General features: G+C 52.5%; 10 protein-coding genes across 10 annotated transcripts; 8 read left to right on the forward strand and 2 right to left on the reverse strand.

Moving 5' to 3' along the window:
• Positions 1–183: 183 nt before the first annotated feature.
• Positions 184–1,095, forward strand: MRS44_015312 (uncharacterized protein; the record flags this gene model as incomplete). Its single annotated transcript, XM_046277601.2, has 1 exon — positions 184–1,095. One exon carries the CDS (start codon positions 184–186, stop codon positions 1,093–1,095), a length of 912 nt encoding a protein of 303 aa, XP_046126247.2.
• A 369-nt stretch (positions 1,096–1,464) lies between these two features.
• Positions 1,465–1,875, reverse strand: MRS44_015313 (uncharacterized protein; the record flags this gene model as incomplete). The annotated part of the gene is made up of 1 exon (XM_046274231.1): positions 1,465–1,875. One exon carries the CDS (start codon positions 1,873–1,875, stop codon positions 1,465–1,467), a length of 411 nt encoding a protein of 136 aa, XP_046126248.1.
• Positions 1,876–4,819: 2,944 nt separating this feature from the next.
• MRS44_015314 (uncharacterized protein) lies at positions 4,820–6,260 on the forward strand (the record flags this gene model as incomplete). Its single annotated transcript, XM_046271621.2, has 2 exons — positions 4,820–4,866; positions 5,183–6,260. The coding sequence occupies 2 exons, from the start codon at positions 4,820–4,822 to the stop codon at positions 6,258–6,260; spliced, it is 1,125 nt and encodes a 374-aa protein (XP_046126250.2).
• A 1,110-nt stretch (positions 6,261–7,370) lies between these two features.
• MRS44_015315 (uncharacterized protein) lies at positions 7,371–8,642 on the forward strand (the record flags this gene model as incomplete). The annotated part of the gene is made up of 1 exon (XM_046271609.2): positions 7,371–8,642. One exon carries the CDS (start codon positions 7,371–7,373, stop codon positions 8,640–8,642), a length of 1,272 nt encoding a protein of 423 aa, XP_046126251.2.
• Positions 8,643–8,737: 95 nt separating this feature from the next.
• On the forward strand, positions 8,738–9,571 carry MRS44_015316 (uncharacterized protein; the record flags this gene model as incomplete). Its single annotated transcript, XM_065619157.1, has 1 exon — positions 8,738–9,571. The coding sequence occupies one exon, from the start codon at positions 8,738–8,740 to the stop codon at positions 9,569–9,571; it is 834 nt and encodes a 277-aa protein (XP_065475229.1).
• A 562-nt stretch (positions 9,572–10,133) lies between these two features.
• On the reverse strand, positions 10,134–11,199 carry MRS44_015317 (uncharacterized protein; the record flags this gene model as incomplete). Its single annotated transcript, XM_065619158.1, has 2 exons — positions 10,134–10,550; positions 10,645–11,199. 2 exons carry the CDS (start codon positions 11,197–11,199, stop codon positions 10,134–10,136), a joined length of 972 nt encoding a protein of 323 aa, XP_065475230.1.
• Positions 11,200–12,002: 803 nt separating this feature from the next.
• Positions 12,003–12,395, forward strand: MRS44_015318 (uncharacterized protein; the record flags this gene model as incomplete). The annotated part of the gene is made up of 1 exon (XM_065619159.1): positions 12,003–12,395. The coding sequence occupies one exon, from the start codon at positions 12,003–12,005 to the stop codon at positions 12,393–12,395; it is 393 nt and encodes a 130-aa protein (XP_065475231.1).
• Positions 12,396–12,584: 189 nt separating this feature from the next.
• MRS44_015319 (uncharacterized protein) lies at positions 12,585–15,105 on the forward strand (the record flags this gene model as incomplete). Its single annotated transcript, XM_065619160.1, has 6 exons — positions 12,585–13,080; positions 13,220–13,722; positions 13,779–13,808; positions 13,877–14,040; positions 14,099–14,453; positions 14,512–15,105. 6 exons carry the CDS (start codon positions 12,585–12,587, stop codon positions 15,103–15,105), a joined length of 2,142 nt encoding a protein of 713 aa, XP_065475232.1.
• A 534-nt stretch (positions 15,106–15,639) lies between these two features.
• MRS44_015320 (uncharacterized protein) lies at positions 15,640–16,536 on the forward strand (the record flags this gene model as incomplete). The annotated part of the gene is made up of 1 exon (XM_046279720.2): positions 15,640–16,536. The coding sequence occupies one exon, from the start codon at positions 15,640–15,642 to the stop codon at positions 16,534–16,536; it is 897 nt and encodes a 298-aa protein (XP_046126254.2).
• A 651-nt stretch (positions 16,537–17,187) lies between these two features.
• On the forward strand, positions 17,188–21,455 carry MRS44_015321 (uncharacterized protein; the record flags this gene model as incomplete). Its single annotated transcript, XM_065619161.1, has 4 exons — positions 17,188–17,600; positions 17,681–17,947; positions 18,009–18,560; positions 18,611–21,455. The coding sequence occupies 4 exons, from the start codon at positions 17,188–17,190 to the stop codon at positions 21,453–21,455; spliced, it is 4,077 nt and encodes a 1,358-aa protein (XP_065475233.1).
• Between the last annotated feature and the right edge of the window lie 31 nt (positions 21,456–21,486).

Genomic DNA, 21,486 nt, shown 5'->3' on the forward strand with positions numbered 1-21,486 from the left:
ACAAATGAAGAGAAACCTGCTCTGTCAAGAATCGGAGACCTTACACAACTCACCGAGAATCGAATGAGGGGATTTAAATACTCGATTCTGCCTCGATCACGCCTTGATCCTCGCTTAATTCCTATCACCAGACTACAACGAGTACGAACAACCCGACAGGCATCATCCTACACCACTCCCACAATGACCACCGGAGTCTTCAGATACATTGACCCAGCGTCAAGTGTTGGTGCAGACGGATCTCGCGTCAAGCCTTGGAGCAAGGTTGACGTCGACCAAACGTCTTTCAAGCGTACAGAAAAAAAGCGCTCCCTCATCAACATCCGTGAGGCCGCCCGCTCAACACCATTTGGAGTTGACGTCTCTGGCTTCGACGTCTTCACCTCTCCCGCCAAGGAAACTGCATTTACCGACGATGAGGCGGTTCGCAATGGATACTATTCTGAAGTCGAGGAGCTGCTGCGGAAGAAGATCCCCGGGATTAAGAAGGTTGTGATTTTCGACCACACCATCCGGAAGCGAGAAAAGGACAGCGCGCGTCAGCCTGTACAGCAACTGCACGTCGACCAAACCCCTGGCGCAGCTGAGGCCCGAGTCAGGCGTCATATTGAGGACCCTGCAGAGGCGGAGGAGTTGATCAAGGGCCGGTATCAGATCATCAACGTCTGGAGGCCGATTGGACACGCTGCCACTGATTTCCCTCTGGCTGTTGTCGATTGGCGGACCACACAACCCGAAGATTTGATCAGCGTTGATCTGCTCTATCCCAAGCGCAAAGATGGTGATGACAATGATGACCGCGGAAAGGAGGTGCGCCCAGATGAGTCAACATTTACCTCAACCGAAGGATACGAAGTGAGAGGTGAAACCTACGCCATCGCACCAAGCGACAAGCACAAGTTTTACTATGCCAAGGATATGACTCCAGAAGAGGTCATGCTGATCAAGTGCTTTGACTCGAGGAGCCAAGGATTGCCTGGGGGCCAAGAAGGGTTGGCCGGACTGACTCCTCACACTGCTTTCGTTGACCCTGCGACACCGGCTGATGCGAAGGGTCGACAGAGTATTGAGGTGCGCTGCTTGGTATTCTACTAGATCAATCTCATGGGAAGGATTCGATTGGATTAATATTAAAGATGGAGATGCGAAACGTCACCAGTTTACGATTATCGGGGTCAGATTAGCCAAGATAAAACGAAGTAACGATGCTTGAACAAAATTCAGTACCTGTCATTGCTATTTCTTTTGGATATCCAGAGTCGAGACTTGTGAAAGCCAAACGAGTGTGTATATTGCTAATCTACCAAGCCCGAAAGCTTGATGATCATGGCTAACGATGACCGTACTTACCCATCTTCATTGATGCCCTCATTTGTATCTACAAAGCGAACTTCTGATGCAAACAATGATTACCATGTGTAACCAACACATCAGAACGCATCAGTGCGGACCAAAGATCTTAACTTACTCTTTCTTCCCCTTGTACCTGTCCAATTCCTTCCGTCGAACCTGGTTCTCCGCCTTGGGGGCCTCATCACTATCCTCAGGCTCATCCACTGGGAACGCACCAGGGCAGCTCTTGAGAACATCATTTGCGTCAAAGATGTCATCTTCCTTATGACTGTCTTCCTCAAGGCTCTCTTCCTGTGGCTGAGGGAAAGCTCCGGGGCAGTTCTTCAAACTACCGGCCTGATCAAAGATGTTGCTCTCTACGGGCTTAGTCTCTTCAGCGGGTGAAGGTTCAAGAAGCGGGAGAAAGCCAATGCTCCCGCATGCGCCCAAGAAACGGGCGTTAGAAGGAGCTGTCTCGCTGCCAGAGGCAGGGACGACAGCATCCTTCCTCTCCGAAGCGGTGTTCTTCCGGTTGGTCGACATGGTGTTGATTCTGCAGCTGATACTAGGTAGGTTGGGTACCCAGGTCTTGTCCAAGGATGTTACAAGTAAGTTTGGTGGTGAGTAGATAGGTTCTATGGGCTTGAGGTAACGCGATTATATATTGCAGAGCCAGGTCACGATCATTGCCTTTTCTTGTGGGCTTGGGCACGTTCATGTATATCCTGTACTATGCTCGAGAAATGTCCATTTCTCATCTAGAAGCATTTCACGAACAATGGTCAACATTTTTAATCGCCTGGTTGAACAAGGAGGCACAGCAAAATGCAGCTGGTCAAGGAATAGACACATAGCCAGAAAACCCAACAAAGGATAAGATTGTCAATCAGCATGAACAACCAATATCTAAACTCGGCACCTAAAAATATCCGATCAATCTTACGATGTGAGTTTCCCAGGCTCACCCATTCTTTATCCAGTAATGATTAGGCTCGTCTATCAAGTGGTCATGCTTTGGGTGGATCTGAAGGTGTTTTCAGAAGCGAAGCTAGAAGAACGTGGCCTAACTGACTGATACAATGATGCCGTCTAATCGTCTTTCTCATGAGAAGATTAAACATATGGAGTACCATGGAAGATTGCAGTAACTGCCGCATCATCACTGGAGTCACATCGTTAGAAGCCCGAGTGATGGCGCGGCGAGGAATAGGGTAGGTCGGGTTATTGCGAGTCGGAGATGACTTCGGACTTGGCATAAATCCGCGGGACTCTAGCTGGAGCGCAACGCTAACCAGAAGCGGAAATGATCTGAAGTCATTGACTTGCTGCTTACATATACCCGGTTCTCAACTGATGCTCCACGCAGAACCTGTCTTCCTCGTTACTGTACCGAAGTAGCGGGAGGAGATCGCTATACGTCATCTTGTTGTGTACAATGGTCTTCTACGGACCTTCTAAGGGTTGTGTATCGTGCAAGCAGCGCCGGAAAAAAGGTCTGTATCTGGTACCCGCTTCCCGAACTCCGCGCCAGGGCTAACACGGTTTGAAGTGTGACCAAACTCGCCCAGTATGTTTGACCTCTCAATAGGCTGTCTCTATCGATTCTGTCTCGTCTTGAGAAATTGACAAGCTTATCCAGTCATGTTTGAGATGCACCAGGGCGAATCGCAACTGTGGTGGCTATGATCAAGAAGGACTCACGGCATTTCGACGATATGAGGCCGTCAACACATGCCCATCGAGCCCACCCATCGACAGCACGAAGGTGTATGTTACCTAAACGAGCGCCTATACCGGGCACCAATCTGTTTTCTGTCCGATGTCGGTCCAACGGAAACACCGGTGAAAAAGTCCTACGAGTTCGCGCTGAGAGCCTTTTTCTACGACTTCTGTATCCCGGAAACGAATGGGAAACTTTCTAGAGGATTCCTATCCGGCCTTGAAGCTATGGCTTATAGACTTGGACCTGAATCCAATTTGGTCAAGGCTTGTCAAGCGGTATCGTTCTTCAGTCACGCAAAGCCATTGAACAGGCCGCATATGCACGAGAGAGCAGAAAGGCTTCATCAGGAACTTCTGGGCTCTTTGGCAAGAGCGATAGAAGTTCCTACTCTAGTGGCATCTCTTGAGACTAGATATATTGCCTTGCTACTAGGACTCTACGAGGTATTCTGTCTTGTCGGCCCAACTGCGTCTCTTCTATTAATATGTCTCCAAATAGATATCAGCAGCCAACAGTGCCGATCGTCGCTCACACGATGCTCATGCAAAGGGCCTTTCCGCACTCTTGAAGACCGGAACTTCGCCGTTGGATTTGCTACGCATTATACGGGATGGGAATAGGTCAGACACGAACGCACCGAGTGGGTATTGTCAAGGAATCCAACCGCGTCTTCGGGTATGTTGCCGAACGAATTTCGTGCTTAGATATTCAACTGACTGATAAGCCCCGTGGCATCTTCTCGGTTCCAGCTCTGAGTGAGGGGGAGGAATGCCTCGATAACTTGATGCTTGATCTCGACTCTCTGCAGACAAGGTTCTCCGGTGCTCTCGAAACGGCCAACTTCTCCCCAGGTATGGAAGAAGAGATTTCATCACTGTACCAACGATTTTCCCGCTGGTCAAGTTCTCGGTGCCCAGGGTTCAGACCGATAACCGTGACGAACCTCAAACAGTCAGTGGTCAACTCTGACATTGCAGCTGGGTGTTGGCCCGGACGTGTTGATACATATTTCGATCTTTACGTGGCTGGGGTTTGGAATATCGTGCGAACCTCTCAGTTACGCATCATTGACATGATGGTCGAACTATCCGATTACCATGGTGACAGGGAAGCATCTTTGTACTGGATACCCCCGCGCGAATGCGCTCGTCGAGGACCTGATGGCATCGATTCCGTATCATCTGACTGACAATATGCATGCCTTTGTTAACCAATACGATACTGAGGAAGGAATCACGGATAGAGGGAAATCACTCGGGGGCTTGCTGCTTATGCATCCACTCTACGTGGCTTCCAGATTACCGTTCGTTCCTGAGAAGATGCGGAGTTATATGAAACGATGTTTACAGTGGATTGGCATAGAGATGGGCTTAGGTCAGGCAACACTCTTAGCTGAGGTTAGAGCCCACTTCCTAGCCATAAATAAGTGTGAAGAGCTGACATGCGTGGCAGGCACATGACATCGACAGAAGCTACCTAGACAGCGGGTGTGTGATAATATGGGCAGGCTTTCTTGGCTAGGACTTAGGTACAGCGAGCTCTCTAAAAGGGGAGAAGGAGAGGGACTTGTTATCCGATAATAAATCAAGTATCAAATTCGATGCCAAATCCGTGTCTTCTCCGAACGTCTAGGAAATACAGTGCTTTCGTAATGACGAGGTTAAGCCCTGAAGTTGAGCGTTTAGCGGTTAATTATTCTCGGACTTTTACACATGCCTACTGGGCTTGCTATTCTGAGTACCTACTCGGCGACATTTGTCAGCCATGGTGCCGTTGCGAAAAGTGATGAAGCTATCGCCCTTCCGCATTGGGTAAGTCTTGCGCTCCTGTGGGGAACAGCCCATGATCCCATCGCCAAAACCACGAATACGATGGCGTTCGAGTAATGGGATAAGTGAAGCAGTCGTTGCAATCTCCGAGGACCGAAGGGAGACCGAGTGGTATTCTCAAGGTATAAAGCCCTCAAGACATCCCTCTCTTTTCCCTAGATATCATCACTCAAACCATCCAACCTACAATCACCACTTTGATACACTTCTACCCTCCCCTTTCACCAATACCACTCTTAAAATGTCTTTCGAAAACACCGCCGCCTGGATCACTGCCCACAACGCCCACCCCTTCGAGGTCAAGCCCGCCCCCCGTTGGTGTCCCTGAAGAGAACCAAATCTTGATCCGGAACCGCGCCATCGCCATCAATCCAATCGACTACAAGGTCCAGACAAGTAGCGTTCACAGAGGTCAAATTATTTATCCCACGATCTTGGGTGAAGATGTCGCTGGTGAAGTCGTCGCCCTCGGACCTAGCGTGACCAAGTTCAAGATTGGAGATCGTGTCGCTGGCCTCGCTGCTGGGTTCTTAACCAACAAGAATGAGGAGAAGACGTTTCAGGCCTATACTATCCTTCGCACCGACCTATCTGTCAAGACCCCCGACAAGTACTCGTTCCAGGAAGCCGCTGCCTTCCCTCTGGCAGTTGGAACCACAGCCGCTGCCTTGTTCAATACCGATTTCCTCAACCTACGACTGCCCACATTCCCTGCACAGAAGTCTACAGGAGAAGTGCTTATGATATGGGGTGGTGCTTCTGCAGTAGGCTGTTCTGCCATTCAGCTTGCTGTTGCAGCAGGCTACGAGGTTGTCACAACGGCTTCGCCCAAGAAGAACTTTGACCTTGTCAAGAGACTAGGAGCGAGCCACGTTTTTGACTACAAGAGCCCAACAGTCGTGGCTGACCTACTCGAGGCGGCTGAAGGCAAAAAGTCGGCAGGCGTTTTCGACACCATCGGCTTTGCGTCCTGGCCCTATACTCTGGAGTATGCTGAAAAGGCAGATGGAGTCAAGTTCATTTCTTGCACGGTTCCTGGATGGCCGGAGCCTCCTCAAGGTGTGGCGGTGAAGCACGTGTTTTCTCTGTCCATCATCAAATCCCATGTTGCTTCGTCTGTTTGGGATGATTATTTGCCCAAGGCAATCGAGGCTGGCGCATTTGTGCCTGCCCCAAGCCCCTTGGGAGTTTGGAAAGGGGTTGGAAAGTCTTCAGGGCGCAGTGGATTTCTTGGGAACGAAGGGTGTCTCGGCTCAGAAGGTGGTTGTCTCGCTGGAATAGTACGGGGACGAGGGAGCTGGGTGTCTCTATCCGGGTTGTCGAAGGGTCAGCAGGTAGATAGAGGACACACAGGCAATTCCACTTTTGCTCTATGAACATGAATGGTTAAATGGGTTCGTTCTAGGCACATCGATGTACTTGTGATCCAGGCAAGCCATGCGAGGGGCCGGCGGGTTGCCTCGTGCTAATCCGCTGCAGGTCGCCAATGTCTCACATTTCCAGCCAGCCACGACGATAAGCTGGCTGGGCTGGACCATACCTATATTCCCGCGCCCAGACATACGGCGCTTAAATGGGAAAAGGACCGCTGAGATAGCGAGCTGGGTTGTATGATGATCCTAATTGAAGCTCAGACGGGAAAAGAACGGTTTCATAGACGACCTGCAGTCAGCCAGCCATTTGACTTTCAGCTCAAGCTCAGAACGTCTCGTCTGGGACCTGCATCTCTGCACACCGATAAGCCGGCATGTAAGCGTCCAGGGGGCAAGAAACCCGGGAAGAATGTGCAAGTCTCATTAGGGGTAACTGGATATCTGTAGTTACTAGTAGATTGAGAATTTACTTGACCGATTGTACAGAAGAATCCCTCTCCCACTTGCGAGAACCATGGTCTGCCCCGGGCATGAGCCGGTACTTTTGGGGACGGGCCGAAGCGCTCGGCTGGGGCGAGATCACCACTAGCCCCTTGGACCCCTGTATTTATTGATGGATTGACCAGATAGTACAGAGACAAGAACGCCACGCTTTCAATAGCTCAGTTCAGGGCACTCGGCATGCAGAGAGAGTGTCATTCATCAGCTCCGGTACCCCCAGACTGTTCAGCCGCCAGCCACTTTGAGTGATGCGCGTCTGTTCGCCGAGATAGGAGTATCTCCTTTGCGTCGATTTTGTCTAGGTCTAGGTCGACTATCTTCTCTCCTGGCGTGCTCCAAGACAATGGCTGATACTATTGGCACTGGTTTTGACGCCTCGACCCTACTAGTTATGTGGGATGGCCAATTGGGCGTTGATCGTTGAGGATCCTGCAGTTGCTATGGCTCTGAGAGGCGAGCTGCATGACTTCTTTTGGAGTGCAAAGAGTGATCCAGACCGGAAAAGAAACATGCGGTTGGGAGATTCAGGGACTTCCAATCAAGATAAAAGGCGACATGGTTCGCTCTGCAGACAGAAGCTCTGTATCATCAGTACTTCATTCTTTTCTAACCATGGCTCACTCGTGGAGGGCTCTCCTCGTTGCGAGCCTTGCGCTCGGCAGTACAGCCACCACGATGGACACGGCCATCGTCGTCCAATATCCCAACGCCAACTTACCTGCTGGCTACCTTACCGAGAACAACAACACAGCCCTTGGTGCCCCTCGCCTGCGTGTGAGATCCATCGGCCTCGCAGATATCCTCCCCTCATTGGACTCCCGTGGCAACAGCCGCTGCTGCCCCCTCGGCACCGTCAACGATGGCACAGGCTGTGTTTTCCCCGAGTCATCTGTGTGCGAGCCCGGCACGAGGCTCGAAGGCAATGTCTGTGTCAGCGACCACCCGCCCCTGTGCCCCGACGGCCTCAAGTTCAACGGCAAGCTCTGTGTTGCCGTGAACCCTCCGCAATGTCCGCCCCTGGCCAGGTTCAATGGTGTGGCTTGTGAGGCTGAGTCGGACCCCATCTGCAAGCCCCCCTTCGAGTTTGATGATGGTGTGTGCAAGTCCACGAGTCCGCCGCAGTGTCCTGCTGGCTTTACCATCAACGAACAAACGCGCCTTTGTACATCCAATGAACCTCCTAAGTGTCCAGAAAAGCAGACCTTTGATCGGGAAGCTGGAGGCTGTGTTAGAGTTGACGGTCCTAAGTGTCCCGGCAACAGCAAGCCCGAGGGGGAGACCAGTGTGTCGACCACAACCCTCCCGTCTGCCCAGACAAATACTACATCAGCAACGGCGTCTGCAGGCATGAGCACCCCTCCCTCATGTCCCGACAAATTTATTCTCAAGGGCTGCGCATGTGTCCGAGAAGAAGACCCAATCTGCTCACCTGGCTTCTTCAACACCCGTACCAAGGTCTGCGAGGATAAGCCTCATTGCCCTCCCGACTACGAGTTTGTGGGATCCGTGTGTCTCGGCGAGGTGCCGCTCATCTGCCATGACGACACACAGCTGGTCCTGAGCGAGGCTACGGGCAAGTCGGCTTGCTGCCCTGAGGGTTTTGACTTTTACAATGGCGAGTTCTGTACCATGGATGTCGACGACCCTGATGACTGGGACTGCCCGCCCGAGGCCAAGTACGAGGATGGGAAGTGCTGGATCAAGCCTCCGGAGCCCCCAACTTGCCCCGAGCACAGCGAAAGGATCGGCAATGAGTGCTTCAAGAAAGCTGTCCCAGTTTGTCCTGATAACGGCAGCTACACTGACGGCAAATGCATCCTTCCTGGCGGACCCAAGTGTCCCCCAGGGCTCTTCCTTCAACGGTATCGACTGTGTCTCCGATGAACGCCCCAAGTGCCCCCCAGACTCAGTCATCAATGGTCGAGAGTGCATCTCCACGGGCGGCGCAAAGTGTCCCGACGGCTACAGCCTCACTGGGAATGAGTGCATCGCAATTGAACCTCCCAGGTGTCCTTCTGGATCCACACTCGTCGGCAGACATTGCAGACACCCTGATATTCCCATCTGCAAGGACGGCACCAACCTGCAGGACGGACACTGCGCCTCTCCGACACCTCCCGAGTGCCCGGTCGGTAGCTATTTCAGCAACGGCAGATGTCTTGCTCGGGATCGCCCCCCATTGTCACTCTGCCAACTTCATTTACGACGGTACCAAGTGTATCGCGACAGGCAAACCTAGGTGTCCTGATGATCTCTGGTTTGATGGCACGCACTGCGTTGGCAGGGATAGGCCTGCTTGTCCTGATGGCCAGTCGTTCAACGGCAAGGAGTGTATCTCTATCAAGGACCCTAGATGTCCTGACGATCTGTTCTTTGATGGCAACGGCTGTGTTTCTCGAGGCCCGCCCAAGTGCGATGGTGACACTGCCTGGGACGGTCATAAGTGCGCCTCCAACAAGGACCCCAAGTGCCCTGAGCGCACCACCTACGACCGCGCAACAAAGTCGTGCACAGCAAGACCCCCCAAGTGTCCTGAAGGAACCGAGCTCCGCGGCGACGTCTGCGTCCTTATCAAGCCTCCGGAGTGTCCTGAGGGTACGTACCGTAAGGGAGCCAAGTGTGTTGCGGATACACCGCCCACATGTCCTGATGGCCTACACATGGAGAATGGCCACTGTGTTTCATCCAAGCCACCGACCTGTGGCGAAGGTACTGCGTTTGATGGAAAGAGATGTGTTATTGGCACCAAGATGGAGTGTTTCAACATGGAGGTCTGTCCTCCTGTCGGTGCAGCGTCGCTGCCTGCTCCATGATTTGGAGAGTGAGAGAGAGGTGTGCCTATAGTTTTAGAAATCACTCAAATCCACTTTGTTTTGTTCATAACTCTTGCCCGAAGTAATCATCTTCACCGTCCTCTTTCACAGTGAAGTACATGCAAATAATAAGGATCTTTTCTCAGAGGCTGAGATGTTGACACTTTCTCAAAGAGCGAGGCATGCTCACACAATCCACCGTCACGATAAACTGGCAATTCCCTTCTTTTTGGACAAGATGAAAATAAAAACGATAAGAGTTTCAACTCTATAGACAGGAAGGAATAGTACTAAGAAGCATATGCCACTGTTGAAATGGGCTTTAGAGGCCGATTTCTTGCAACGTATGGATAAGCAAAGAGACTTTTAGCCTAAAACTCTTGAAGCCCTTAGCCCAGTTCTATCGACAATGAATGATAGCATGGAATCTCCAATGGCACCTGCACTTCGTTCTCAAATAAATTGCGAACAAGAGCTGCTATTCTTGGCTCAAAGATCATCATCCAACGGGCTGAGGCCCTGAGGTGTACCCAGCCTCTTTTCGAGCCAGAACCTCAGTCGCTCAACCCTCGTTCGATCCTCCATGAACTTTGAGAAACGCCCAAGGGTTGGTTCCAGGCATCTCGATGAAGTTGAGATATCCAACTGGCGCAGGGACATCAGACCTGACACTCCAAAAGCCACTTTGTTTCTGGAAATCATTGCTGAGCAGAAAGGTGTGAAAAAGCTTGGCGCCTTCAGTGTGTGGTGCATCCTTGAGGATAGCGGCTGCTTGCGGCCACGAGACGAACTGGCCTTGCTTGTGGAAAGTGGCATTGAGTGGTCCTTGAGGCTTCAGTAGTCTGAGACCCGAGGTAAATGTGGCGACATACGTTGTGTTAGGGTCAGTGACAAGAGCAGGTCCGGTGGCAGAACCTCGAACCCATCGTAGCTTTTGTTGCAGCAGCGTGTTGAACCAGGAGGTGCCGTATTTTTGAGGCTATGAAATGAGTTAGCGATATTGTATGTAATGGGGCTTGGATACTCACATTAGCTCAAAGGCAAAGAGAATGGCATCATCGGCGTTCGGAGACGTTAAAACCAGCTCCTCCTTGAATTCCGGGGCGTAAGAAATCCGGATACGCCTGAGGCGCCTTGCCCTTCAACTTGTCGGTATTCCAGATAAGCTGCCAGCTCAAACCACGAAAACCGTAGTAGGCAGCATCGATGTCTCGGAAATCAGGATAAATCTTGTCGAAGCCAAGGGGGGCGTAGTTGAGTAACGCGCCCTCCTCCTTCCACCTCGGAAAACCCTGGAGCGTCTGCAGGCCCAAAGTATCAACGTAGACCTTGCCATTAGCGAGCTGCTCATCGATATTCCCTTCGTGGTACTTGGAAAGGTCGACGGTGAGGTTGAGCTTCACTCCGGGAAATGCCTTTTTGAAAGCGACTTTGACAGCACCCTGCCGGTTTTTCTCATCTCCACCCAGCCAGGCAGTTACAACATCCCCTTCCTTCAATGCAGCCTTGTAGATATTATCAATAGACCTTGTTTCGACTTGAGGTGAGGCATTGAAGCGTAGGAGATCGTCGTAGGCTACAGTGGTAGCAGCCAACAGCGAGATGGAACAGAAGGTCGGTAGACGCATGGTGAGTTTGTAAGGGTATTAGATGGCTGTCAAAAGAAAGGTCTTCGGCAGCTCGCTCTTGACTTATATACACGAAGTAGCAATAGGTGACACTACCCGTAGGATATGCTGACTTCTTTTTGCTCGGCATAGGCCTGATTATCTTCCCACCAAGGAACAGTCGCCACCATACAGGAGTCGAGGGAATATCTTGCCGGCTGGTCCTGAGTGCCGACTTTGTGATATCGAGTTGGTAATGGTAGATATGATCAAGAAACCTGGACATGGTGGTTTTCTAAGCTACCGCACGGTATCCCGCTATTGGGCATAAACTTTCCCTTATAAGTAGTAGAGCCCTTTCATTGACGATAGTTTCTACGCCCCCCAAAGCCAGAGAGCCAGAGGTGTAAGCTATTGAGCATCTTGGCTTGCAAGAGTCCGCTTCCCGTCATAGGCACGACGGGTGGTTCTGAAACTGCGCCTTCCACAGTGTAGACTGGCTTCCGGATCAAAGAGCCTAGGTGTGCTATTAAATCTAAGTTACTTCCTAAGAAGACCATGGAAGTGCCAAAGGCTTTGCTTTTCGATAGAGCTTGCTACTCATGCAAGCTTTGCGTGGCTGCAGAAGTCAGGGTAGCCCACATCCTGATTGGGATTGTCACGTGCAGACGGTGCGGCTGAGTTGATAACCTGGGAACCCCTCAACGCGCCAGCTCCCTTTCCAAACATCTTCGGTGTCGTTTCCGACCTCCTAGGATTATCGTCTGGTCCCTAGGCCCATACCACCTTGAAGTGGCACGGACTGATGCCGCATTCCGCCCCCGATGTTGGACGCAAAAACTAGAAACGAAACGGCGCTGGCATGGGCCGATATCAAGCGTCTGATCAAGATCAAAGATGCAAATGAGCTGCGCTCGGCCCTGAAGAAGTTCTCCGGGGTAGTGCCGTCTAAGATATACGAGAGCGTCAAAGACCTGTGGAAGGACCCCAAGAAAAGCGAGGCGATTGACCTCCTGCTGAGCTGGGGATCATGCAAGAAGAGGCTGGGCCTTTTCAGATACCTCTTGATGACCAACAGCGCTAACAAGTCGAGTGAGCTCGAAGACCCCGACGACGGCGACGACGGGGGCGCCGGCCGTTCCGATGGATCTGGTTGCTGTGCGGCTGCTCCGAGTGTCGCAGGATTTGAACGAGCTGTTGCGCGAGTTACAGCCTGACGAGGGTATGAATGTCCTGCACTACATAGTGGAATACGGGTCCGAGAGTCTGCTGGCCGACGTCGTGAGTCTTGTCAAGGAGAACAGACTCAAGAGGGCATCGAGACTAGCGCTTCTAGGGCATGACGAGATCCGCTTCTAGTGACAGGATCGCCAATCGGCCTCATTGTTGAAAAGAAGAAACTGGACATGCTCCGGCAGTTGCTGTCATCCCTCCCAGAGCTCATGATAGAGGAAGCCATCATCCAGCAAGCCATCGACGGCAGAAGAGACGAGTTTCTGCTCTTGTTCGCGCAGCTGCGACCGCAGTGTGCCACGGTTTCATTACTCAAGGCCGCTATATCTGGCGCCAACATCACAATCCTGAAGGAGATCCTAAGCCATCGGAGCTCGTTTTTCTTTGGGCATGGACTGCTGTCCCACGCCATTGCAAGGGGTCAGGTGGAGGTGATACGCACGATGATGAAGAAATGTCCACAGCTCGCCATAGAGTATGACGGGGAGGACAAGCCGGCCCTCTCTCATCTGGAGAAGATAGCAGACTCCAACAGGCGAGACGAGGTAAGGTCGGCGGTGAGTCCATACGTCATTCGAAGGACAAGGTCGGAGCTAGAAACGTCGTCCAAAGGAAGCGGCACAACGTCTGTGATCGAGATGATTCGGATGTGGTTGGCCGAACCAAAGGGTTAGTCAACTCTGAACCCCTTCTTGTGGATCGGGTGCTTTGAAAAGTTAAAATGCTAACAAGAGACGCAGATAGAAGTAAGGGCACGCTCTGGGTGGTAGTGTCTCTGGCATCATGTCAACTAAAACTTGCCACATAGGAAAAGAGATCAGCCTGGATCTAGGCGGCTTCCAACATTCATCTCGATCAATCGATCCTTTCCTCCGGATGATCAAGGCGTCATCAACCAACATTACCACGAAAGCCGCAGAGCTGAAGGTTGAGTTCGAGTCAACCCTGCGATACGTTGACGTTCCAATACCAGACTTCCCAGAGGCCCAGGCTGGTGGCATGAAAAACACAGAACGTTCCGAGGCAAAGGTGATTCTGGAATGGCTACGCACCAAGAAAGAAGTGACGGGCATCTACGAGCTTCGAGTTCGGGACTCGCTCTTCTTTCCGCACAGCGAGGAAGCTATCGCCCAGTGTCTCCAAGGCTTTGATGTTGAAATGCTAGATTGGATGCGGGTGGACATGTCAGCCAAGCCTTTGCTCAAGACTTGTCCTAACCTGAAAAAGTTGACGCTGTATGCTGGCAACTGGGCGACCTTGAGTTACTGGACTTCGGAAGAGGCTATAGACGCTCTCTCGGGGTTTTCAGAGGTATGACCCTAATCCCAAGGCGGGACATGCTATCGCTAAACGTTCGACCTGCATAGCTGAAGGAAGTGACGATATTCATTCTTCCGGTGAGCTACGTCTTGAGCAGCTGGCTCTGTCGTCCGACAAGTCGATACTCTTCTGACAGCTTTTTCAGGACCTGATTGGCCCTGGCTACGGTGCAACCTATGAAACAGAGACAAGAGAACGTCTCGACGCTCTGAAAAAGTCGAAGCCCTTCAAGTTTTCCGTGGAGCTTTCTCTGCGGTCATGGTTCTCCTTGCGACGACGCAAAGAAGAGGCACCTATATTCAAGAAGACGTATTTCCTGACCATATCTTTTTTCAAACTTGGAGTCGAGGCTAATCACATACTGCAGCACCGCTGTGGAACTTACCCAACTAGAGAGTTTCATCCGGGCCTACAGTAAGCTCCAGGAGGAACTAAAGGACGAGGACTTTCTTGAGGAAGTAAACCCGATCTTGAAGGAGGAGCCCTGTATCAGAGTGGCCGTCATCGACACTGGCGTGGATCCCAACTGTATTCAATGCAGCCAGATCAGCGGAGCGTCATTCGTGTCCTCGGACAGCGGCGAGAGTCCTTGGTGGTTCTCCTATCACCCGCATGGCACGCAGATGGCAAAGGTGATTTCGGAGCTCAACCCTCATTGCAAGCTGCTAGTGGCCAAGGTGGGAGACTCAGACATGGACATGACGGTTGAGAGACTGATCCGGGTGAGTCAAGCCATGGTGAGGTTCTCCACTCCGCAGTAGCCTAACATCCCCTTGCCAGGCATTGAGATGGGCAGTCGACTCAAAAGCAGACATTATCTCCCTCAGCTCAGCAGTCTTCAAGGCAGACACGAATCTCGAGATGGCAGTCCAAGATGCAATCGCAGCCGGGGTCGTCATCATTGCAAGCGCCGCTGGGGAAGCGTACAAGCAGCAAGAAGCTTACCCAGCCGATTACCCCAACGTACTCAAGATCGCAGCAACCGACTCGAGAGGAAGAGAGACGGTTGAGAGCCTCGCATCGCAAGCCGACTACATGTTCCCGGGGGACCGGATCTTGGCCCCGACAACCTTCCTGGGGACGACTAACAAAGCGGACGAGATATCGGGAACTTCTGTGGCAACGGCGATAGCTTCGGGGGTGGCTTCTCTGGTCTTAGCGTGCCATCGGCTGTGCCTTAGCAACCAGGGCCAGCCGACGCCGTGGGTTGAGCATTCCAAGCTAAAGCGGAAGACTGTAAAGCAGGCCTTCGACAAGATGGTGGACAACGAGGGGAAGTTTGTCAAGCCCTGGCTGTTCTTTAATGAGGCGGATCAGCATAACTGGGGGGAGCCTTCAAGGACGTTGGAATGGTTGGGGAACAAGAAATTTTGATTATATGCTGGTAGGCGCTTAAACTGGCTTAACTTTGCGCTATAACGTTTGCGTGTCGAACGTGTCTATCAGACAACCTGCACGGAGACATGGACCGGCGGCTCCTTACTCGCGGATTTCTCATCTACGGCCCACGGGATCTCTTGAGGTGAGATGGCATGGTAGATATTCTTAAGAGCCAGACATAAGAACTCGCATACTGGCCAAACCAGAGTTGAACAAGAAGCTTTCAGTTAAGGTGACAAAGCAGAGGGTGACCCGGCAAAGGGCGTCAGCATTTCCACCCCCAACGACCACAATGAATCAGACAGGACTATTTACGCCACCTACTCGGATCCCGAAGCAGCACCTCCCCGATCCATGGATGCCTAAAATATCAGGGCACCTTGCATCGTCGGATGCCGACATATCACTGCTCCCTCAAGATAACCCCGCTCGTAGCACTGTTGCAACATTCCAGGAACTTGCACCAGTATCAGAAGAACAGGAGCCTATATTGCCTTTCCACTTCTTGCTTCTCCACCTGATCTCAACATGCCGACCCAGGAGGAACTCGCCCGAGGCATCAAGCAGGACATCTTCCAGGCCTCCCTCGACGAGGCAATAATCCGAGAGCGCAACGACCCATTGGATCCGATCCAGCGGAGCGTCATCACAGACCGCGGCGCAACAAGCGACTACAAGGTTCAGGCCCTGCTCAGAGCATGCATCCACGGCCGTATGGATGGTGCATCCAGCAGCCCGGCCTCTCTCATCGTCGTCGATTACCAGCTCCAGTCGCTCAAGCAGGACAGCGTCTTTACATCTGTGACCACCAGCTTCACATTCTCGGAACACCCCGATACTTCAGAGGAGACCAAGGCTTTGCCCAGCGTCATCGCGTACGCTCCGTTTGAGCGTCCAGTCAAGCTTAACCAGTCGACTGCAACCGAGGGCAAGACCACTACAACCCAGTTCAGCATCTCCCCGCAGGTCAAGGGCATCAGCTTGGGAAATTTCACGCTGGGACGTGACAAGACGTCGAGCCACGAGCAAAAATACTTTGAGCAGGGAAGGGCGGGGAGGCACCATGACCACGGCAGGCCGAACCTCGTGTGGTGGAATCTCGTCCACAACAGGAGCCAGGGCTCCGAGGTGACCCCCCAGTTCCGCATTGCGATCCTAGTCGAGAGGAAAGGCAATGCCAAGTTTCAGGCCGACTTTAAGATTGCCGCCGAAGGAGGCTTCGGCTATAAGATCCAGGAGCTCAAGGACAGGTGGCTTTACAAGACGGCCATCGATGACCCAATCATTTTTGACCCGGAGAAGGAGCCCATGGGGGATCTAGAGGGCATTGATGCTAACGAGCTCGGCAAGTTGAAGAAGAGAGAGAGGCTGGAGGTCCTTTCTTATTTCCCTGGACTAGAGATTCTAGGGGACGGGGGACAGTGACTCTTTGCTTAAACGAAGCGCATAAGGGTCTGCCGGTCTCTATTACAAGATAGTCGGCCTCCATTACAAGATAGTTAAGTTACTACCGCTCTAAGCTAAGCTGGTGGATGTCAAGAGAGATTGTGCTGTATTTCTGCTTCTTCAAGCCAATGCTAGAGTGGTAGCACTGTGTTAGCATTGCGATATGGTGCTATGAAGTGTTGAAATTGTGTTCTTCGTTACAGTTGAAGCCCTGCCCTTGATAGGATACCTAAGTGAATATATAGCGATAGGGGTAGCATCCATGGGTTCCCAGTGCCAAAGGAGTATTCGAGGCTGGGAAACCTGAGAGAGTAAGAATTCAGACCTGAGCATGAGTGGCGTCTGTAGGGTCACGTGCGACCAAGTTGATGACCTTCAGCCGTGGCGCGCCCACAACAGCCAGGCTGAACATGGCCCTCACACAGGCTTCAACATCGCCTACTAGCAGTTACAGCTGTCACTTACCTGTTAGAGAGCAGGCTTTCTTGTCCAAGATCACACGAGTGACGTTCTCTTGGAGCTTCACTAGTCTCGCCCGACAGTGACTGGGTGCAGAGCGAATTTCCCCGCCTCCGCCACAGACCTCGAGCTAAGAAACCAGCTGGCCCAACTCAAGCATAGCATCAAGAAATGGACCCTTCATCCTTCGCCAGCGCCGCGGCCAGCCTCCTGGCGCTTGACATCCAGATTCTCTCCTCCCTCTACGGCGACTGGGACGAGGGGAGCAGGCCACTGGTCGACAGGCTCACATACGAGCTTACGCAGATCCGAACCGTCCTCCAGGCGCTGGAGATCACGTCACTGTCCTTTGCGGAGCCGATCTTTGATGTCTCTCGCCTCCGGTCATGCCTGGAAGATCTGAAGGAGCATCTCCTGTGGCTGGGCCCCAAGGTCTCGGAGCCAGGCCTCCAGAGACATGAGTGGCAGTGGCGCACCATGAACATGCTGGAGCGAGCTGGGTTCAGCAACCTCTTGCTGTCAAAGTCTGAGGGTGCGAATGAGCTCGTATACTTGCGGTCTTCTCTGTCCAAGTTGAAGGATTGGTAAGGGTCAAGTGCATCTCCATTGCAAACATGCAGCCCATATCTTAGAAAACACATGCTTTGCTGCGTCAACCTTCAAGGACTAACAGAAACGCTAGCATCGCAAAATCTCCTTTCCGATCTCCCGAAGCTGCCGTAGAGCGCCAGGCAAGAACTCTAGGCAGCTCTTTATGGAATGACTGCATGGACTATACCAAATCTCACGAGACAGCGCGAGAGACACGCACAGAAGGGACTGGCCGATGGCTCCTCAGTGACAAGATGTATCATAAATGGTTCGAGATCGACCGTTCATCTAACGTCTTGTACTGCACCGGGAGGCCAGGCTCTGGCAAAACGGTTCTGACGTGAGTCGCCTGTAACCCCGTAGCCTATCTAGCCCCGTCATCTAACCAAGTGGATTGTTAGTTCTCTGGTCGTCGACGAGATCAGGGACCTCCAACAGCGTGAACCATCTTCAAATGTCGGACTGGCGTACTTCTACTTCAGCTACAAAGTGCCAAGTCCCATGCGAGGTGTCGTCCTAGCACTCCTCGAGCAGCTATTCCTGCAGTCGTTGACGGCCCCCGACGAAGTCCTACAGCTTGAAGCTCGGGCTTCAAAGGGGGAGCAGATTCCTTTTAGGGAAATCCTGTCGACCCTGTCTGCTGTATCCAAGCGATTTCAAAAATGCTACATCGTTATGGACGCCCTCGATGAATGCGCCGACGACTATCAGGCCGACTTGGTCCACCTCCTCAGCTCCATCCGGGATTCTCGAAGTCGCCTCTTTGTCACCTCGAGACCATTTCAGAGCTACACCATGTTTGAAACGTATCCACGTATTAGTGTCGCGCCGTCCGCAGAAGATGTCGAGCTCTATGCCATGTCAGAGCTTGAAAGGAGCCCCCTTAGGGATCACCCCGAGCTCCTCCAGCAGGTCGTTGGGGCAATCATCGAAAGCAGCGCTCAACATGGCATGTAAGTTGCCCACATTGTGTTTCAGGCGCACCATCTCACTTTTGACACAGGTTCCTCCTCGTCATGTTACAAGTCCGCGAAGTCCTGGATAAGCAGACTGCAAAAGGCACCACCGAGTGGCTTGAACGTTTCCAGAGCCATGGCGCCTCGGAAGGGAATCTTTTGAACGCGTATCAGAAAGAACTGGCCCAAATTTCGAGCCTCAGTCTCGACTTGAAAGATCTGGCAACATGGACTTTGACGTGGCTCTACTTCGCACAACGGCCCCTATACGCCCGAGAGCTGCTAGATGTCCTCAGAACCACGGGATATGCCCCGGTGTTAAAGCTCAGCGACAGTGAAGCTATAGGGCTTATTGTCAAAAGCTGCATGGGGCTGGTACGCAACTCGACTACTATCACCTTTACGCACTTTTCGGTCAAGGAGTTTTTCGACCACAACAATCATCCCCTCATTTATCCTGAGTACATGATCGCCGAACGTTGCCTGGAGTATATTATTCTCCGTAGGCTCTACGCACTCAGGAACTCAGACGAAGTCGAGAAAGCTGTGTCCACGTACCCGTTCTTGCTTTATGCGGCGAATCACTGGGGCCGCCATGTTTTCAATGTTGGACCGGATCAGCAGGCCTTCTTCAGAGATGAATGCATCATCGTTCTCAATGACCCGGAGACGGTGGCCATCCTAGGTCAGATCCTACTATTGCCTCGCCTCGATATGAAAACGCTCAAGGGACCTTTTGTCGAGTTCTCAGTCTTCCACATGATAGCGCATTTTGGCCTCACCTGGCTTCTCGACTTCCCTTGGGACGGGTCCATTTTCGACCATCTCGAAGACAGCTGGGGAAGGACTCCACTCCATATCGCGGCTGGTCAAGGCCATATGCTCTGCTTGAACAAATTGCTCTCGATGCAAGATCTAGTTTCCAAAAGTCGACGAGTAGACGACGAAGGTAGGACGCCATGGCACTACGCCGCAATAAGCGGCGACGCTCAGGTTATCCAGGCGTTGTCGGCGAGATATCCTCTTAGCCTCGACCACGAAACACACGATGTACAGGGACTGAATCCGCTGCAGTACGCTGCGATCCAGGGTGATGGGGAGGCTTTCGAAAGTCTCATGGATGCTTACCCGGCTGAAGAGGCATCCAACGCATACATGGACGAGGCCTTGACAGCTGCTTTGCAACATGGCAGGATGGACATTGTTCGAATGCTCCTCGACCGTATCACGCCCCGGTATGAGCACCTGACAGTAGCTATCAACTCCAATTTCACTCTAGCAGTGAGGCTGCTCCTTGATTACGTGGACGATCTCGACAACCCAGCGACGCCTCAACGAACAGCCTTGCTCGAAGCCGCCCGCACGGGGAACAACACAATCTTGTCCTTCTTGATACGCAGCGGAGCAGGAGTAGGGGAGACAGATAGCAATGGACTTACTGCCCTGGCCCACGCGGTGGAAGTGGGCAACGTCGAAGCCGTGCGCGCTCTGCTTAAGGCCGGCGCGAACCCAGCAACACCTTACTCTGACGGCACAAGCCTCATCATGTACGCGGCCTCTCGCAACATGATTGACATCCTGCAGCTTCTCATAGAAGCTGGGCCGGGCGATGGAGACTTGAAGGAAGCCGCTTTCCTTGCAGCCAAAGAAGGACATCAAGATGTTGTCCAGCTCCTCCTTGCGTCCGGCGTGTTGCCTAATGAACGCTCTCGCGACGGACAAACCCTTTCCGAAGTTGCGATGGAAGCTGGATTCGAGAACATCGTGACACTCATGAAGGATTCCGGAGCTGAGGCTCTACCACGTGTTGTCTACTCGACCGACAAGGTGCCTCCTCAGGACCATGAAGCCTCAACATCCAGGGCAGCACCAACAACCAGCTACCGAGCCCCCAGTGGCAGTACTAGCCGTGGGTTTGAGAGCCCTACGCCAAAGAAGGAAGAGAGCAAAGAGCGTGGCGGAGAGAGTCACTACACGCGCCTAGCCGAAGATGAGGATGTCGTGGAAGAACCCAAACATCAAGACAAAGAAAAACACACTGCCGAGCCTAGTAGTAGACCTACTGCTCCAACCAGCAGAGAAGATGCCGAAACTAGTGAAAGGGCGAGGAGAAAGGTACCTTCGCCTAGCTCCGAGAGGACGTCTCGGCGTGATGTGCCTACCACCCTGCGCAGCACCCCCCAATCGAAGGGCCCCACGCCCTTCGTCCTTCTAAGCACACCAATCGAGCCGGAATACCTTGCTCTAGGCATGATTGTGGCGGACCCTCGCAACCCCTTGCAATTCTACATCCCAAAACAGATACAATCACTCGAACCCTTGACTTCCGAGGCGCAGTACAAAACGGTGCAATACGACTGGAATGTGGCCCAGGTCTCATCAAAGACGTCCAATGCCACCGTGGCATCCATGCTTGAGATATCCTTCGCGGCCAGTCGAGGGTCCCGAGGGTCCAGAATGGACATCCAGTCGCCTCGTCTCCTGCGACGTCAACTCCGAAACCACGACCATGTAGTCAAGACAATCTGCCAAGGCAATGAGGGAGAGTTGTTGGACATGCTCAAGAACTGGAAAGAGGTTTTCGTTGTCGTCGGGCTGCTGATCGCGACCGACCTGCAGATGGTGGACGAACAGGAGAAGGCCACGGCAGGCGACGGGATATCCCTTGGCGTGGGTATCGACGTAGTTGGTTTATCCGCCCAGATCGGAGCAGAGTCGAGCAGGAGCAAAAGCCGCTCGGCACGGTATTCGGGCGACAGGGTCGTGGCGGTCCAGTACCGGAGCCTCAAGCTCGAGAACCGGCTGTTTAGGAACTTGCTGACAAGGGCAAAGGAGACGCCGTTGACTCTGGGGGCCTATTTCCAGGGGGGTACCCATGAAAGAGTATTATAAGAAACAAAATTAGGTTCATGCGGCAGGGGGT

Source organism: Fusarium solani (genome assembly GCF_023522795.1).
Source record: "Fusarium solani strain SB1 chromosome Unknown bctg00000011, whole genome shotgun sequence".
Taxonomy (NCBI): Eukaryota; Fungi; Ascomycota; class Sordariomycetes; order Hypocreales; family Nectriaceae; genus Fusarium; species Fusarium solani.